This window comes from Psittacula echo, assembly GCF_963264785.1.
Source record: "Psittacula echo genome assembly, chromosome: 5".
Taxonomy (NCBI): domain Eukaryota; kingdom Metazoa; phylum Chordata; class Aves; order Psittaciformes; family Psittacidae; genus Psittacula; species Psittacula echo.
In genome coordinates, this window is record NC_137739.1 from 81,156,674 (window position 1) to 81,176,427 (window position 19,754).

At 35.9% G+C, this 19,754-nt stretch overlaps 1 protein-coding gene across 11 annotated transcripts in view; it reads left to right on the forward strand.

The window, feature by feature from the left end:
• The window catches only part of UBR1 (ubiquitin protein ligase E3 component n-recognin 1), a 67,562-nt gene extending 48,866 nt beyond the window's left edge, over positions 1-18,696 (forward strand). For 7 of the 11 annotated variants that reach the window (XM_080617814.1, XM_080617808.1, XM_080617813.1 and 4 more), the window contains 16 exons: positions 2,240-2,392; positions 2,851-2,948; positions 3,605-3,698; positions 4,165-4,313; positions 5,952-6,007; positions 6,326-6,422; positions 7,311-7,378; positions 8,025-8,181; positions 8,958-9,045; positions 10,740-10,873; positions 12,081-12,189; positions 13,923-13,979; positions 14,398-14,490; positions 15,127-15,297; positions 15,492-15,593; positions 16,202-18,696. In XM_080617814.1, coding sequence (XP_080473940.1) covers positions 2,240-2,392; positions 2,851-2,948; positions 3,605-3,698; positions 4,165-4,313; positions 5,952-6,007; positions 6,326-6,422; positions 7,311-7,378; positions 8,025-8,181; positions 8,958-9,045; positions 10,740-10,873; positions 12,081-12,189; positions 13,923-13,979; positions 14,398-14,490; positions 15,127-15,297; positions 15,492-15,593; positions 16,202-16,343 — 1,768 coding nt within the window. In that variant the 3' untranslated portion in view covers positions 16,344-18,696. The remainder of the gene's footprint in view (positions 1-2,239; positions 2,393-2,850; positions 2,949-3,604; positions 3,699-4,164; positions 4,314-5,951; positions 6,008-6,325; positions 6,423-7,310; positions 7,379-8,024; positions 8,182-8,957; positions 9,046-10,739; positions 10,874-12,080; positions 12,190-13,922; positions 13,980-14,397; positions 14,491-15,126; positions 15,298-15,491; positions 15,594-16,201) is intronic. The other 4 variants (XM_080617810.1, XM_080617815.1, XM_080617812.1 and 1 more) reach the window with 3 other exon arrangements.
• The last annotated feature ends 1,058 nt before the right edge of the window (positions 18,697-19,754 follow it).

Here is a 19,754-nt window from a genome sequence, read left to right on the forward strand (position 1 = left end):
TGTGCCTGCCCATGGCAGGGGTGTTGGAATTGAATGATCTTTAAAGTTCCTTCCAACCCAAACCATTCTATGATTTTCAACAGATAAAGAAAGTTGGGTTGTGTGATTGTGAGCTACTTAACATTGTTGTATGATAAACACAGTCTCTTGAGGTTGTTGTTTGTACATGTGCGTTTTACTTTAAAAATAACTAAACTTTTAGTGCTTAGCATTGACTTTTCTGTGAGTGTGTGTGTGTATACACACTTTATGCATACACACTTTACAATAAAACATCAGTACACAACAAATAGGTACACACACAATGATACAGAAATATGTTCCTTGAGTATAATACATCTGCTCTTGGCAGATCCATCTACATCTGCGTAGATCTAAGTAGTGCAACATTGGAGCTCAGTTCCCTTGCTCTTTTTAAGAAAAGATGACTTGCTGTGTGGGTAAATGGGATTAAAATGGACAACAGGCTCTTCTCATACGGGATGGCACGGAAGGTTTGAGTATAGTCTTTTATTTATTACATAACAGACATTCTAACTTACTAATATTCCTCCAAGTGATGCCTGCCACACCTTTCTGGAGTATCTGCGCAGCCTAAAAATACTGCAAAATACTCTGTAAACCAGTATGAGTTCAAATGAATGGAATATCTTTGTAGCTGCCATGCATGAGGAAGAGGAGTTGCTTGCAAATACAGTTGTTTGTGGGGAAAATATATGGTTTTGTTGATTTCAATAGAAGACTTTCCTAAATATTCTGTAATCATTAGAACTTCTGCAGATGCCCCCACATTCACACTTTGTAATTACATAAATGGGATTGTAATTTTTCCCTTCAGATGTATGATTTAGAGCAAAGGAAAAAAAAACCCAAAAAACCAACACAACCCCCCCATACCAGCCAATCAAACAAAAAAACAACAAAAAAAACCCCAAACAAATTATTACCTTAGTGCAGAAGTTAAATAATTTCATATCACTGGCAAGCCTGTAGAGTAATAAAATTTTACAGGATGCTACAAACAGTAAAATTAGGAAAATGTAAATGGGAGATGTTTACTCCTGGAACTTATCTTGCAGGCAGCAGTGCTAAGCCAACAACAGTTATTTGTTGTACCTCCTCTTGCAGAATTGTAGGGATATCTGCAAGTTATAAGGAAGCAGCCTGTAACTACAGAGCCTTGTAGTGATAGGACAAGGAGTAATGGGTTCAGACTTAAACAGGGGAAGCTGAAGTTAGATATAAGGAAGAAGTTCTTTGCTGTGGTAAGATGAGGCACTGGAACAGGCTGCCCAGAGAAGTGATAAATGTTGCATCCCTGGCAGTGTTCAAGGCCAGGTTGGATGGAGTCTTGGGTGACATGGTTTAGTACGAGGTGTCCCTGCCCATGGCAGGGGGGTTGGAACTTGATGATCTTTAAGTCCTTTCCAACCCTAAGTATTCAGTGATTGTATGATTCTGTTTTTATGATTTGTCTTTAAGATCCTACATACCCAGTCTGAACGTTAGTACAGAATTTAGTTGCTTGCATCCAGGCAAGATTTGAATGCTGGATCTTATTATTCCTAATAATACCACGGAGACATGAATGAAATTTGAGGATTTACTGCATCCACTGGGGGGGCAAAATGATAATAAAACCTGTAACTACTTCATAGTTACTTCTTAGATTCCTTTTTGAGTTTAAAATAGCTCGTGTATTATTGTAATTTAAATTACCCTCTCTTCCTGTTAAAAGAAGGCTACAGTTTCAGTGTCTAGTTACAAGGCTCAGTGATTAGCTGATTATTCATTTGTGAAATGTTGCTGATAGTTTTTCCTAAAATTAAATAAAAGTATGTACCGTCCCCATTTCAAACTTACTGTAATGAATTGTTTATGAGAGATACTAGGTACAATGCTTTATTGTGTTGAAGATGATGTGAGGGTAAAGTAGAAAATTTAAGGACTGCTTGTCTGTAAAAACAGTGAAATTTAAAGATATCCTGAAAGCAAGGAGAAGTTACTGTCATTTTGCACGAGTATTATATCATGCATTTTTGCATGAGTTTACGTGCTCAAAGGTTTTATTTTATTTTCACGTCCAAGCATATGAAAGAGTTATAAATCGAAGGAAAAGACTTGCTTGTTGGGTTGGATAGGTATTTGCTAGATATTTACATTTAATTACTTGAACATTTGGTCTCATGTCACATTGGAGCCATTCCACGTTCTAGTAACTTCCTTTTCAACGTTGTAGGTACTTTGAAGCCATGCAGATGAACTTCAGACAACGTCTGCATGTTGAACAGATATTTGACCTGGAGAATGGAGAGTATCTCTGTCCACTTTGCAAATCTCTGTGCAATACTGTGATTCCTATTGTTCCATTGCAGGCTCAAAAAATAAACAGGTGAATTACCAGATTGTATAGCCTTTAATTAAAAAGAAAGGTAAAAATTACTTTGGGGCTGGCTGGCTTTTCAAATTTTTGGAAGGAAAACTTGGGCTGACCTCTCTAATCTGTATAAAAGGCTGCATGTTTTCTTGACTGTTGCTTTCTTGACTGTTCAGCCAAATATCCTGGTTTTAGCAGATTTTCCTTTTCTCCAGTATTTTTGGGTTGGCTGTTTGTTAGAGCTGATATTAAATGAGAAAGTACTTAGATCTAGCATTTAGCCTTCATTTACCTAATGTAGCCTTAGCGTACAACAATTCATTTTGTACTATTTCCTCAAAATTTACAAAGCCAACAAAACTGTGTGAATACTGAGTTAATATGTATTGATCTAAATATGTCCTTCATCTTTAAAGATAAGGTGATTCTTTTGAGTGTTAAAGTAAAAACCTGCTTTCTGTTTCTGTTTTCAGTGAGGAAGCAGAGGCAGTAGCTCAAATTCTGTCACTGGCTAGGTGGCTGGAGATTATCATAGTCAGGATATCGGGCTACGGTGTGAAAAATGCTGAAGGTTTGTTATCTTAATTTTGAAGCTGTTCTGTGGGCTATTTAATATGCCAATACATGTTTTAACTAATACCGATAGAAAATTTAGACTAAAAATACATTTTGCTATCAGTGAAGACAATATCACATAAAGCTGGGGATAAGTCACAGTCCTTTCTGAGCTGATGTCTTGATTTTACCGTGCCCTCACCAGTTTTCTGGTTTCTGTTAAATTCTTTCCATCTTCCCTGTAGAAGAGTTATGTGCACTTGGAGAGGATAGCCACCTACTAACACTCAGAGTTAATTGAGCTTTTGTATTTACTGTGATGTAGTAAAAAAGACAAATTAAATTAAAAAGGCCAAAATAAAAGCATGTATGAGCATTTAGGTAACAGAAGGTACAGAGAATCAACATATTCTCTGCATACTTACAATGCAGGATAGTTCTTTTTCCTTACTAGCAAAGCACTACTTATAATCCTCATATTTCTGGAAATATAAGCAAATGTTAATTAAGAAGGAGGGTTAGAAGACATTGTGGCTGGTGACATCTGTTTGCAAGTATTTTCCTACCAGTTTAAAATAAAAAGTCTGACTTCTTTTAGACTGCTGTAAAAACAACTGTAAAAACAGCTTCTTTGTATTTTAACGTTGATCTAATTTTTTGTTTTTCTGGAAGGAGAGAAAGAAAATCTTCCAGCTTTCACCAACAAGGGAATGGGGAACCCTGCTTTGGAATTCCATTCCATCCTTGGTTTTGGAGTTCAGTCCTCGTAAGTGTTACTGCAAGTCCTCTCTGAATTTATGGTAATCTCCCTAAAATAACCTAGATATACTTCAGGATTTGTGTTGAAGGAAAAGCATATTTTTTCGGTCTGAAAATGAGCTTACTTATACTTTTCCTTAAGCATGCACTGAATACCAGATCTATACAAGCTAGATGATCCTCTTGGTCAAATCCAGTCTGGTAGTCCTTATGTTCTTGGTACAGAGCTAGGATCTTCTAATCCATGATTCCAATGATTTGGGTTACTTCCTGTGCCTCTAGACAAATTATTTAATACCTGTATGCCTTAATTTTCCTGCTATATGTCTGTTCCAGGGATAGATTTCACTTGGTTTTGAATACATTAATGGAATATAGATTACTCGAAGGAATAGGGCTGTGTAGTCATTGACCAGTAAGTAATAAATGCTGTTAACAGTGCAGATTGAAATTATCTTGGCTTCCTTTTGTAGAGTGAAATACTCAAGCAGTATCAAGGAGATGCTTATTCTCTTTGCCACCACCATTTATAGAGTTGGGCTAAAAGTTGCTCCAAATGAAGCTGATCACCGGATTCCTATGATGACATGGAGCACGTGTGCTTTTACCATCCAGTGTATAGGTAAAGCAAAATTTGGGTCTATGCCTTCTCATAACTTGGAAGTTCTTACAACTGTTTGGTTGTATAATTTTATGCAATCTGTTTGTATAAGTAATAGTTCTATATAAATAAGAGCAATATATAATAGTATAGCAATATATATTATATGCAATTATATATATAATAATAGAATGAAAATCTAATCCAATATACATAATAGAATGTTTTTGTTAGACGGTAGTTTGTAAGAGAAGGGATGAAATGCCAACATTGAGTTTCATCTGAGAGAGCAGAGACTGACCATGTTCAACGTTAGTAATTGTAGCATTAAGCATGTTCAATGAATATCTTCATGCTGCCAAAGAAGCTGTAGGCATCTCCTATGCAGCTAAATACCTAAAATCTATGAAATGATACTCCCTGTATCATTTTTTCTTTTTGTCTTTATTCTCAAAGAATTCTCATGGTATTTGTAGAAGAAATATGATCTTTTGCATTCTGAAAATGCTGAGCAGATACCTGGTAGAAAAAAACACCCACCAAACTACCAAACCAACCACCCCAAACATTCTCTGCCATGAATCTCTTTTTGAAGGCAAAATAATTACTATAAAAATGATTGCATTTTGGGGGATAATATACCTGTTTAGCAGATAGTTTTATTTACTTTCTGTACTATATACACAAAGAAGTTTGTGTAATAAATGTGAAGCTGTTGATAAATCTGTAGTGGCTTCCAGGCAAAGGAAGACACGAGAGGTCTGAATTGCATGCTGAAGGAATTGAGAATGTGATTGTACAGGTCCATAAATCTGATTTGCCAAGTATACAGTTTTTCTTGATGATGCTGTTAGGTGCAAGTGTAGTCCACCTGAAATCGATAGCAGACTTGACCCAACTAGAGTCTTAAAAGTTCAAAAGGTTTTTAGGAGGATTGGGAATATTTTAATAAGGCAGGAGTAGTCATGAGAACTGGTTGCAGCTATTTAGTATTGGATTTTATCAGACTTTTCAGATGAGTCAGGAGAGGACTAGAAGCCGTGCAGCTCTATTAAGGTTAATGCACTTATTGTTGTGCAGATTGTTTTCTTTTGCTATCTAAAGAAAGACCTTGGTGGCTGTCAGGGAGAGTTTGCCAGCAAATGTATAAATGCACAGACTGTTATCACAGATGTGATCTTAAAGGCATATGTCAGAACTAGAAAATTCAGATGCTTCATCAGGCCAAGATTATAAAACCAGATGGACCACTGTGACAGTCTGACCTATCCTAGGCCATACCACTTCCTTGGATTCATTTTTGTTTACAAATAGAGCAGGCTTCCATAAAATTATAAAGCAAAACTGCCTAAATAACTTCAAGTATGCTGGTTGTGAATCAAGTCATAGGGTGCATTAGTATGGGCTTGTAGCAATGCTTCCTAGACAAGGAGCTACCTTTATTAGTGGAGTGTCTAAAGGAGGTTCAAGCTATTATTGCCATTTAAATAGATTTTTTTTTTTTAAAGATAATTCTTTTATGAGAATAAAGTTGATCTTTTCCAAGAAGTAGATATACTAAAAATAAATTAATCTTTGACTAAGTGGATTCTAACAAAAAAGCTATGTTAGTTCCTGTAGAACAAAGCAACTTAATTTTTTCTGTGTTTTAATTTTAAGAAAACCTCTTGGAAACAGAGGGCAAGCCTTTATTTGGATCTCTACAAAATAGACAGGTATGGGCAAGTAAGATATGCAATCCATTTTAAACAAAAAAGCTTTATATGTCTATAAAATACATACAGATATTAAAAAAACATTGTAACAGTTGACATCAAGACCATTCTCTGTTGAGGGATAGCCCTCAAAATGTTTAGGTTGATAACATAAAGAGCATTTTGGAAGAATGATATTTCTACTTGCACATGGAAGTTCCTATTAAATTCACTTATCAATATGTTTTCTGGTTGTAGAAGTAGATATGTTTTTACAGCTTTATTTCACTATTACATCTTTCATTTTTTCCTGTCCAACCATTTTATCTTGCGCTCTAGCACAGTAGCCTTAAAGCATTAGTCCAGTTTGCAGCTGCTCAGAGAACAACATCGCCACAGGTCCTGATTCAGAAACATCTGGTTCGTCTTCTAGGAGGTATTGTATTGGTTTTCTTCACTACATTTTCTTATAGCAGAAGTTTTTATTGCAAAAATGGCACACACATTAATGTGGCATAGAAGCAAAGGTTAGACGACTGACAACAGTGCTAACTTCAATTTCTATAATGTTGCCTGAAATCATGGAGTATTGCTTGAGCTTAAGTCATCAGTAGTTCTGTTAACCCAGATCTGTATTGCTGAAGTCCCCCAAAAATCCCCTATCCAAGATTACCTGGGCCTAATGATACTCAGATCTAGAACATTTACAGATGGCTAATAACCTATTGCTGGCAATGTTCAAAATTACTCATTCTGTGCTAAACAGGTAGATAAAGCCACAAAACAGGTATTCCTCTCTCCTAATTGTAAGACTTCATCTTTTTACTACTTTCAAAAGGTTGCTTGCAGCCTAGTTTTAAGATATTTTTGTCTTGAGACAAGGTAGTTTGAAACAATTTTCTTACTGATTAGGTTAGCTTGGTGGTCTTTATGAATCCCACTCTTTGACTTACTTTCTATTTTATAGGATTCTTAGGTGTTGTACAAGCTTTTGTATTGGCCTAGGCTGTGAGGCATCTGGTGTTTCAGTGCCTAGGTACATTTGTGGACTTCACCCTTAATGCTGTGTGGCTTTATTAGAGCTGGTGAAATAAAGATTTTTATCTCATAATTTTTAAGATATAGTTATTAAAATTGTCAGCTGGTTGGTTGGGCATGCAGAGTGATGTAAGCAGTTAGATACTTGCTTAGTTAAGAGACTTGGACATTTTTGGATGAAAACACAGAAATGATATAGGCTTCTAAAATCAGATTCTGATATTGCAGTTCAATCCAAAAGAAGAAAATATGTATCAAATGCATAATTGCTATCTTTATTGTATAGTTCTTCTACCAAACTTTAAAGCAGAGGACACTCCATCCCTCTTAGAAGTAGATATGTTCCACGTTTTGGTAAGCAGCTTCATTTTATTCTTCATATTAATACTTTTCTTAAGCATGGATTTTCATGTACTTTACCCTGTAGGTAGTCTGGCATTAACTATTCACTTGCACGAGTCTAATGGTTATACATGAGTACTGCATACAAACAAATGATTACATATGGCTGCTACATACGAATGTTTACTTTTAGTTTTGCTGTTGTTCTAGTTTTTGAGGCTTTGCTGTGTCACTCCTATTAAATGTTATGCTTGCAATCTGTCATCTTTTTACCATCTCCATTGCTATCAAACCTCAAAAAAACCCCAAACCCTGAGAAATGCACCCATTCAGCTTGTTTCCCACACTTTCCCTTTGTCTCAATAGGCCTCATACCTTCTGTACTGTTCTTAGTCTCTTCTTTCTGTTCCTAATACAAATCCGTATTGTAGTTTCTTCTACTGTTAAAAAAAGCTGAGTTTTCTACATGCTAGGAGAGCACAGATTATATTTTTCAATGAATTTTTATACAGTTTGTGAATTAAAACTAGCAAGATAAATTAACATATTTAAATTGACCACAGAAATTAAACATATATGTATAGTGATAATTTCTATTACCCATGTAGCTATTACCAAATTTGTTACTTTAATATTTACACCCTTCCTTTCACTGTAGGTGGGAGTTGTGTTATCTTTTCCATCTTTATACTGGGAGGATGCCGTAGACTTGCAACCTTCGTCAATTAGTTCAGCCTATAACCACCTCTACCTCTTCCATCTGACAACACTGGCACACCTAACACAAATCGTCATCTCTTCAGCAACAGGTAGAGGTGTGTTTGCATTAGATTATTCTGGCATTTTTATACAATCGCTTAAAAATGATGGACTCAGTGTCTTCCAGGTATAAACTTCCTTATAATAAATGACAGTGCTAAGTAGTAATAAGTGTTTTCTAGTAAAAAATAAATAGCGTTATTTTAATTTTCAGAGCATTTTATGAAGTCACTTCTTGTGTGCTTTACCTAAGAAAGCAAAATACTTATTGATGTATCAGTACTTGCTCAAGTCAAGTCATTCCAGAGTTGTAACTTCCCCCTTTTTGCTTCCTGTAGGAGAAGCAAAGCTCTGCCCAGCAGCAGGACTCTGGGCTATGCAGTGACAGTTAGTATGGATTTGGGAAATTAACTTTTCTTTACCCTTCAACTAATAAATACCCAGAGCTGGAATACAGAATCCTATGAACTGATAGAATTTCACTTTTCTCTGTATTTCATACTATTGTTAAAAACTGTCAGTAACCTACAGGCTTCCTAGATACTACTTTCCTTTTTCTTCACCATGATGGGAATTAAAAAGAAGTTATGTAGGACAGTAATTTCAAAAGTTCAAGGGAAAGTTTTACGTGGGGATGAGCAATCAGGTGGTATTCATGATGATTCTTTATAGCATGCAGTTTTAGGAGAACATTTGTCAGGTTAGAAAGAGCAAATAGGAAAGAATTAAGCAAAATAAAGTGGAAATACTTCTGTAATGCAATTAAAAAAAAAAAGATAAATGTGTCACAAATGAAGTGCATTTACAGTGAAATGAATGTTTCTCTGCGCAGAATCCCCTACTGCTCAATCATCTGACAACAGTGAGGAGGCACAATCTGCAGAGTCTTTCTGTAGAAAGGTTTGCCAGTATACCAGTGGGTAAGTAGCAGTTCCATTATAGCATTGTGGGTTTTCTGAAAGATGGCAATCCGTAGGGATAGTAATCCATAGCGATAGACCTGAACAACACAGGAAAAAGGAAACAACTTATTCATTTCATGCAGGGAGTTAGCACAATGCCTTATGCTTTCTTCTTATAATCCTGAACACTGAGAAAAACGAAACTGGTGAAAGGAATGCTTTTAGTTAAAATAGCTACATTGTGTGGACAACAGAGTGAATTCTTAGTCTAAGGATGAAAAAATACCTGCATCCATTCTGTAGAGAAACACAACTATAACATTAGTAGTTATTTTTAATTTACCTTGATTATTTGGGGTTTTTTAAAGGTCTCTTGATTACGGATAGAAGCCAGAAAAAAGGAAATAATTCCACTATAAAAAGGGCGGCAATGTAACGCTAAGCACAGTTGCTTTTTTTTTTTTTTTGAGCATTAATGCCCCTATTTTCAGACTTTTTTTTAATTGGTATAGCTGCAAACTCTATAGTACTTCAGTATCTGTGTGTGAAGTAAACTGGATTCACCCTTTAGAAATCTACTTTGATTTATCATCACCAAGGCTAGTTGCAAAGATATGTTTCTCAAGGATTGACAATGCTACCCACTTGTCTAAAAGTTTTAAATCTAAATTTCTAAATATTTAAAATTTGGTATTTAGAAAATAGGACTAATTTTTCTGGGACATAAGCTTAGAATTGTAGATGCTGTGTGTTTTGAAAAATCAGGTCCCTGTAGTGATGTGCCTGCAGAATTAAATAGCAAAGTTTAGGTAACCCAGCTCTGAAATTTTTAGTGTTTTAATTACTGTGCATGCATTGTCATCTCCTAACTCTGACCTATCTGTGCTTAAACAGCAGAATAATTTTGCAGTGGTCTGTGATGTTATAACCTAGCTTTACAGGTTGTTCCTCAGCAGGTCCTGGTCAACATGTGTGTGAACATCCTGTTCACATAAATGTGAATTTAATTAAATGTAAAATTTTTAGAAAACAGGGATATACTGAGTTAAATTTACTATGAAATTCAGACTAGATGCTCGTATCACACAAACTACAAGACTAATTACTGTGATGAGTATCACTCCAGTATTTTTTTTGTCAAGTTGGGATTAGTACAGCTTCATTTTAAATGATCTGAGTGTTAATATTGTGACTTCCATAATGAAGCATAAAGTATTAATCTTTTAATTCGGTTGGTTTTGTTGTTCCTGAAGAGTATTTATGTATGTTTACTTGTTTGTTTTCTCATTTTTGAGTTGCATTCAAAGCGCTGAATGAAAAACTTCCACTGTTTCAAAAACCTGCTAGCTTTCTGTAACAAACCCAACCATTTTAAGAGTCAATTACTCTGTGAGATAATGTATTGCCCAGTTTAAATTAGGCCATCTTGAGTTACCTGGGGATAACGTCTGTGTATTTGCTATGTATTTTTTTTATAATTCTGATAAATGTAAGTTGAGATAATTTGGAGGCTTAATTTAAGTATTCTACATATGTGTTAGGTGAAGAAGAAGTTGGAAGTTAGGTGCTGGAGGCTGCATTTCACAGAATTTGGGGTCCAGCATTCTTGCTCTTACACAGCTGCCATCCTAGCAATGCTAGCCAAAACATGAAAGTACTGGAAGGATTTACACTATGAGCCACTGCAGCTATTTCTCATTTGTGTATTGCAGTTGCTTCAGCCAGGATATTCCAGGCTGGCTTGTGTGGGATTGTGTTAAAAAAGGCATCATGCCTTACCTTCGTTCCGCTGCTTTATTTTTCCATTATTTGCTGGGAGTTTCTCCACCGGAGGAACTACTACAAGGTAAATATGAGAAAGCAACTATATCTATACGTTGGCTTTGTTTACTGTTTTCTTGGAAGAATGGTATTTTAAAATGTTCACATTACCTTAACAGTTAATGCATTAAAGTAAGATTTGGAAAGAAAAGGAAATACTAATTTGTATGAAGGGGCAGGCATGAGAAGCTGTCTCGGCCTTCTTTGCATGGAAAAGTTATGTGCAAATATGCAAATTCTCAATGGTGTATTGATAGTAAGTAGTTGTGGATACAAAGATTCTGTGATTTAAGGATGATTCTAGGGGCTTACATTACATCACCTGAAAAACTGTGGAGTATATTTTGAACAACAACAACAACAAACCTTTTTGTGCAATTGCTAATGTTGGTAAATCTTAAAGACAAATCAGCAAAACACAGCCAAGTAGAAATAAAACACATTATAAAACTTAATCTTCTACCTTGAAGGATCATAACACTTTGCAGATACTAAACCCAAACCCAAACATTTTGTCTTTTGTCAAAATGCAGTGAAACACAGAATCATCAACTATTTGGAAAGGAGAACTGTTTTGCTATGAGCAACTGAGACAAAATATGGCATATTAAATTGATTTATATAAACTCTGAGCTAAGTTTGAATTTAATTAGGACCTAAACCCCAAAATCTCTGCTTGTTGGGATATGCTATTGTCCTTACCTTTAGTCGGCAACTTTGATTCTATAGGGAGGAGTCATCCTGATGAGTCAGCAATGCCATTTTCTCTAGCAGAGCCAACAAACAGCCACCCAGCAAACTATTAAATTAGCCCAGCTTTATGTAGTATGCTAGCAGTGACTTGATCGTAGCAAAATTTAGTATCATTGCAGGCAGAAAAGATAGTGAAAAGCTAAACTGTGGTTAGTACAGAAATCTATTGCACTAACATGCATTACATATTATGAAATAATTTTAGCAAGGAATTCTGTTATTACAGTGGCTTACGCATGACTTGACATACATTGCTAAGTAATTTTTAAGTTTAAGCCTAAAGCATATCCTCAAGCTAATGCAAATTATTATACCTCTCATTAAGTCAGGGAATTACATCCAAGCAAGGAGCTGTGCTGAAGCTGTAAGATAGGTATTATTTAGTGGAAAAGGGACCAGGAGATTTCTAGTTTTGACTGCATTATTCAGCAGCAGTGAAGCACCTTAACAGTTGCTCATGTTTTCTTTTTCTTTTGCAGTTTCTGAAGAAGGGCAGTTCAAGGCACTTTGTAGTTACCTCTCTCTACCTACCAACTTGTTTCTGCTTTTCCAGGAATACTGGGACACAGTAAATCCACTGCTTCAAAGGTACCAGTTGAGACTGGGCGGGCCACGTTTGCGATGGCCTTCTATGGGAATTCCGTATCAAATTTTGTTTATAAATGATTGAGCTTTTAAATTCTTGGTAGATTTCTAAACATTTGTTTGATGTGCTCAGGTATAGTGAGTCTCTTAAAGCACTTCAGAGTTACCATAAACCTTTGCCTGTGTGGTATAACACTTACTTCATTGGCCTATTTTTAATCTGTCTACAGAAAAAAATGTTGATTGCATGAGCTATAAAATGAGAACATGGAAAACTACGTAGCTGGCAGGGCGAGGCTTTGTACTATTTCTTCTCCAGCTTTCCAAAATAGGCTGATGAATGTCAAAGTCAGCTTAATGGCTAAAAGGTACAATTTGAGTATTATGAACATTGCAATCTAGCAGTAAAGAAATAATTGATCAAATTAATCATTTAAAATCACAAGCAAGAATAAAGACACACACACACACTAACTGAGAACAATTCTGCTATATTATGTTGGAGCATGTCTCCATATATTTAATATGACTGAGCACTTGGTTACATTAATTATCATTCCTGGTTCTTGACACAATTTTCTGGCTCACACTAGCTTTTCCTGAGTTTTTATTAAGCTGTGTTTTGTTGTCTAGATTCTTTCAATTTAGGGACATTTTGACCTGTTGTTGACATGTTAACCTGGTTTTGACCTGTTGTTTGGCATGTTGACCTGTTGTCAAACTTACCTGACTCTAAGTTTGAGTCAATTTTTAAGTCCAGCTCACTTAAAAAATTCCCTACATCAATTTTTATGTAATTAATTGCATTTGTAGTATACATAATTACTTATAAACTAATAGCATTTTCACAAATTATTAAGTAAACTTTTCTTATATGTTCCCACATGTTTGCTCAAAAACACAACAGTGTCTACAAGAGACCACAGAGGATAGGTGCTTGTGAACGTTAGAAAATAGTCACTAGAGGCAGGGCTAACAAATTGTAGTGCTCCCAGTCAGAAGATGGGGGTTTCAAGTGGGAAGCTACATATTTAATAGTAACAGTTGTCAAATCATCATGCAAGTTCCCATATGTTTTTTTGAAAGAATCTTATTTCGGAAGACTGAATTTGATGGTGGTTGAGAAATGTGTTAAATGAAGCATGCTAGATTGACCATCTGCTACAGTTCTCTCCTTTCTCATCCTCTTTGTAGAAATAACATAAAAGATACCTTAGATACCAATTCATCTGTTAAGCAACTTGCCTGTAACTACCATTGCTTTGGTAGACACATTTGGCCATTCTAAGCAAGCATATAACATGCAGTAAAGCATTGTAAAATAACTATTGGGTGATGGTTATTAAATAAAAACAATAAATAGTAATGTATAATATTTTCTTACACTGCGGCTTTCAGCTGATCTGTTCCAAAAAGCGCTGTGTATTGTATCCCTCTTTGAGAATTTAAATGAGTTGAAGACTGCTTGCGTTTTTTAACTTTGTCTTAACTCTGGGTTTTCATGTGCATGTAGATAAATTTAGGCATTGCTTTCACATAGGTTTTTCCTCCTGTATACAAGCTTAAATTCTTTTCCTGAAGCAAAACTGTAAAGAATAGCTGTTTCTCCTTGTGAAGTTTTAGCTAAACTATCAGTGCTTTATCTGTGTTCTGTTTGCTTATTGCTTACTAGTTTAGTGATTCTAAATGTACATTATTATCAAACATTGTAATCTGCAAATGCTTGTTTGAAATAGGTGGTTTACTGACCCAGTGGTGTTAAGTTCTTTGAAGGGGAAAAGTATTGCAATAAGGTAAGATTGATTTTATTGTTTTTTCTTCTGTTTTTAACTTAAACTGTTAAAAGAATGAAGTGCTTATTGTTTCTCTCTAAAGGAACTCTTTAAATGGTTGTGTGTCCTCATTCTTGATTCTTCATAGAGAATGTACAACGTGGTTAGACAATTTGTCTAGCTTGCTCTAGGATAAAACAAAAGCTAACTGAAGTTTGAAATTTATACATGGAGGTTACTAATTGATGAAATTTAATTTCATCACCTTTGCTGGAATATAGAAATGCTGAAGCTCCACTGTGGAGCCTCTCACTTGGGCTTCTAGAACTGAAGAACTGCTCTAGAATTGCACGAGTTTGTAGGAAGGATTGAAAGCTAAGCAGAAATTTGTAGCTGTCTGTTCTGGTTTTTGCTTCAATCTTTATTATTCTCATAATAGTTCGTTCTCACCCAGGTATCCTAGGAAAAGAAATAGCTTAATAGAGCTTCCTGAAGACTATAGCTGCCTTCTGAACCAAGCCTCTCAGTTTAGGTAAGATGTGAGAGATATAGTTGTCTTCATAGGTATTTTGTGACTCTTGGTCACTTCTATGTTCTTGCAGTTAGTGTAACTGGTGTTAAAACTATGTATATAAATCATTTTACGGAAGTGAAGGCACTGTTATGGTTATGCTGGTCAATACTAGCACATTTCAATTTTAAATCTGAAACAACAGCTTACTGAATGAAGTCACATGTGTTAAATAAGATAGCATATGAAACCATTATAGTTTAATCTGCTGGTCATTTTTCAGCAGTGCAATATGCATTTGGTTTGGCCATCAGCCTGAAAATTATTTTTTGCACTGGGCACAACAGGCCCAGAAGGTTGGCACAGTTTTATGCCAGGAAGAGTGAATCATACGATAACTCAGGTTAGAAGGGACTTGAGCATGTCCAACCAACTGCTCAAAGCAGGTATCTTGCAGATGATGTATTTCAAGCAGTGTAAAAACATAGCCAAAGGAGGCAGATACATGAAACATGATTATGACATAGTATGTCTTAGAGTTTTTTTTGTTGGTTGGTTTTTTTGGAGGCTTTTGTTTTTTAAGGAACATTATCTGTAGTTAACATTTATTTTAAAGCTTTAAGTCCTGCAGTAACATTCTGGTTACGCTTCTTCTAGATGCCCGCGGTCTTACGATGATGAACAGAAACATCCAGTATTGTGTTTATTCTGTGGGGCTATGTTATGTTCCCAAAATACATGCTGCCAGGAACTGGTTGATGGGGAGGAGTTGGGAGCCTGTACTTCTCATGCTCTTCAATGTGGAGCTGGAGTTTGTATGTTTCTCAAGTAAGTAGTTAGCCAGGATTTAATGTGTTAAATTGAAAGACTTGAAAGTCAAAATTCACAACATTGTCAAAACACTTGATTCTTTTTGTCCAAGGTGAAGAAACATTGCTTTGACCTAAAATAAGCTCACCAAAAAGTTAAGAACCTGCTGGGAGTTGTCTTGTATTTTAAATGTAGCTATTTTTTCCCTTAAGAATCAGGGAATGCAAAGTTGTCCTCATTGAAGGTAAAACAAGAGGCTGCTTATATCCTGCTCCCTACTTGGATGAATATGGAGAAACAGATCCAGGACTGAAGTAAGTAAATGTTTGACTTTCTTTTCTACATTTCCATTTTGATATCTTTTTCTTTCTTATACCCATTAGACAACATATTATTCCTCGTTCCATTTACAGCACTGTAATCATAGAATCATAGAATAGTTAGGGTTGGAGAGGACCTTAAGTTCATCTAGTTCCAACCCCCCTGCCATGGGCAGGGACACCTCACACTAAACCAGGTCACCCAAATATGTAATATGTATCTTTAACCTGGTGAACTTGTTTAACTTCAGATTTCTGATGGTAGTTTCCAGTCATAAATAGCTCATTCATAATGGAAAAACATGGTTTTTTGGTACTATTAAACTCCTTTACTTTTCTCAAGAATATTTTGTATGCTGCTTTTCATCACAAATGTACAACTGCCATTGCTGAAATGTCATCTTGGAAATGGCAGGTCACTGCTTGTCGCGTGTTGAATTTTTTTCATTCCCAGGAGACTTGTTGGAATTGGGTGTTCATACAAGTATTTTATATATTCTGGCTATGGTTAAGAGTTTTAATGCTATACTGTGAATTGGAATAGTTTCTCAGTTGCTATTCTGATATGCTTATTGGATATTCTCCTTTTTTCTTCCATGAAGAAGAGGCAATCCCCTGCACTTATGTTGGGAGCGCTACCGGAAGCTCCATCTGCTATGGCAGCAACACTGCATCATAGAGGAGATTGCTAGGAGCCAAGAAACAAATCAGATCTTCTTTGGGTTCAACTGGCAACTGCTCTGAGTCTCTTGATTTTTAGTGAAAACTCTTACTTTGGGCAGTGCTTTGGAAAAGGAAAGGAGGGTGGCAGCAAATAATACACTCTCAAGTGTATTCTGTAGCTCAGACACAATGGATTCTCTAGCTTGGATGTATTGCTGACACATTGAAACAAAAATCTCACATTGTATGTTTTGCTTTATTTTTTTTCTTTTCCCCAAAAGGAACACCAAATTATACTATTACTACTGAACACCCACGTTCAGAAATATTTCCACTTTTTTGAGGACTTGTAATTATTTCACATGTTGCAACAGGGACAAGCTTTCCAATGCTCTGCTTCAGGGCACATACCACATTTTTGTCTTTTCCACGCCTTGAGAATATACCTGAATGGTGTTGCTATGGAAAAGCCTCCTTTTCTTTCTCTCTAGGTTCTTTTCCAAAGCTTAGTAAAGCTTTTGAATAGGTCAGGGTTTGTGGCATAACATTGGAGTGGAAATGGTGCCAGGCCTTTAGTAATCTGCAGCAACAGGTGCAACAAACATTCAGTTGTACAGAAAGAGCCTTCATCCAGCTATGTCCTGGGATTTAATAAGAGTTTTCCTTAATAAACTCTTAAAAGAAGTGTGGGATAGAAAGTGCATGGGGGAATTACCATCTTGCTTGTTGCATCAAAAAATAAAGTCTGTGCTTTTTGCATTGCCAGAACTGCACTTTATCTAATGAATTTGTTCTCTCTTAACATTGTTTATCTTAAGAGGTCTAGGGCTACACCATTTGGCTAGGTTGTGTTTTGTTTTACAGTTTGTGTTCTGAGGTTTTTCCCCAAGACCCCAACATAAAAATATTGTTAGATAGTTATAGTGTAGCTCTGCAAGTTATACAAGAGACAGAGACTTCAGTGAAGTAGACGACCTTCAAAGCTATCACTGGACTGAAATCAAGGCCCAAAAAGTAGCAAGTTTAGAATCAGAAATAAGCTTGTTTGCGCATATTTGAGGAATTTTCCACTCTTCATCCTCTGTCACTATTGTTTGGAGCTCTGCCTACATAAATGAACCTGTGTGTTTTGGGGGGCACGTTCAGTGCCAGTTAGAGCAGAAGAGGGGAGGGGGAAGATGGCTAAGTCTGTTTCTTTGTCCTTCAGTAGTGAATAGCACATTGTGATTGAACTCTCTCTCAATGATAAGTGACTGTGCTTCATTTCTAAATGTTTATTGTTCTGTTTTCTGGATTTCAACCATAATATACGTGAGAGAACTTGTAATGTGATGGGTAAAAATACTTTCCCAGAAAACTTCGTTTCTGCATGGCAGTTTGAAGTTGTCAGCACTCTAAATTTCTCCACCTTTTGCCATTTGGGTTCTTCTGTGTCATTTAAATAAGGCTTCCAAGGGGAGGTTTTCAAATTAATGTCATTAATGTCTTGAGAGCGTGGTGGTGTATGATTTCTTTTTGTTTGTTTTTCTGCTGATTGTATGAGAGATGGTAGAATCACAAATAGTGATCTAGATTTAAATGTCATTGTTCTAGTTTTCTAAAGTTCTTAGAGTATGTAGGAGTGCACTGAGCAGCACCATAACATCTAAACATGGAATACCAATGAACTCCAATATTGCTCTTATTTCAAAGACTTTTTTGTAACTTTTGCTATAATCCTTCCCTGGTGATATAAATAGTTGGCTTTGGTGTATTTTTTGGGTATTCTGTTTCTTGGATATTCTTGGGTATTCAGTTAAGACCATTCTCCTTATTTTGATTCTTTCAGTTTTTAAACCTGAATATGAAACTCTTTAAAGGCAAACATTAATTCTGTCAGTCTTCTCTAAAACCTATTTGAAGTGCATTCTGAATTTAGAACAACAGTTGCCATGAAAACTCGCATTCACTGGTGATTTCCAAGGACATCAAAATGCTTCTTACCAACAAAACTACCGGATTAAGACTAGCAAATGTATGCCTCATTGATACAAAAACTGTTCTCACTGTTTCCCTCTGATATTTACGTATTCATTTATCAACAACTTTCAGTTACCTTGCACTTCACTGGTACAACAATTCCGTTGTCGAATATGCAGTGAGATCACTTTTATTTTGTTTTCTGTCTGAACTGTAGTATAAAAGGACAGGAGCTGGGCTGAGCAGGTGAGCTCGTGTTTGAAGCTCTAGAAATCTCTCTGTAGCTGAAGAAATGGGAGAGGAATGTTGCATCTTTTTGTACGTTTGCACATACTGATTTAGCAAATGGGCTCCCATATCATTCACTGACTGGCGTGGTCATCTTTCATTTCATAAATTACTATGCAGTTTTGTTCACTGTGAGTATAATCTGTATTTAGTGATCGCAAGACGCTTATGCCACTGATTTCCGTTCCATCCAAGCTGACAGGAGAAGTTATTTTATAATGCACATATTGGTATCTTTAATTGCAAAAATGTAAATTTGAAACTTGTATAATGTTCTTGTGCTTTTGAAATAAAATATCTTGTATATGTATATTTAAAAACAGGAAATAAAGTAACTTCTCATAGATCATTCAACTTTTATTTAGAGGCACATTGACACTTCACAGTTCATTTTACAAGAGCATTATAGCAGCATCTGTCAGTACAGAAAAGGAGCAGAGTTAGTAAATGTTGGTAAACAATACCAATTATCCTATGATCTGTGTTGTCAGTCAACCAATTGGTAATGGTGGCATGCTTTTTCTTATTTAAGGGAATATTCCCCTTGAAACGTGTCCTAGCATTTTACAGATGTAAATTCCTGCAGTGTCTACCTCAATTTGTAAAAAGTCTTAAGTACAGAATTTAATATTCAGATGTCCTTACCCTGATCAGTTGGGTGATTCTGGTTTTGTAGCTTCTCAAAGGAGAACTGGCTATATTGTCTGTCTGATACTTTACCTCTAGGAAGGGATATTTTATGGTGCTGGTGTAATGTGCTATGTGATATTTCAGTTTTATTACAGAGCTGAGCGAACAGCCAAGAAGTCATTGACAGAGAAACGTCAAATGTCAATGTTCCAAAGCTGCTGGCAGTCATTGCTTTGTTGCTACTTTGTTCTAGCTTTGTGCACTTTGAAGCTTACAGAGTATGGGTGTTGATGGTGTTACTCTCTGCTTATTCCTAGTAAATATTTTTTTTAAGAGCCAGCTCCTGAAAAGGCAGAAGGTAAAGGTAGATAGATTAAAACATAAAGCAAAAATGCCATTAAGAACATTAGAACAAGAAACCCATTCAATGGGGAGAAAATAAAAGCGGGAAGGAAAGAATCCACATCACTATTTCTTGCATAGTAAAAACCTCAAGGTGCAGTGTATGAGTGTACAAAACTGTATAGTATAACATATATAGTATTAAAACTATATATAGAACAACATCCTTGAATTGTCTCCACTGTAAACTAGTCGTATCTGTGACACAATATC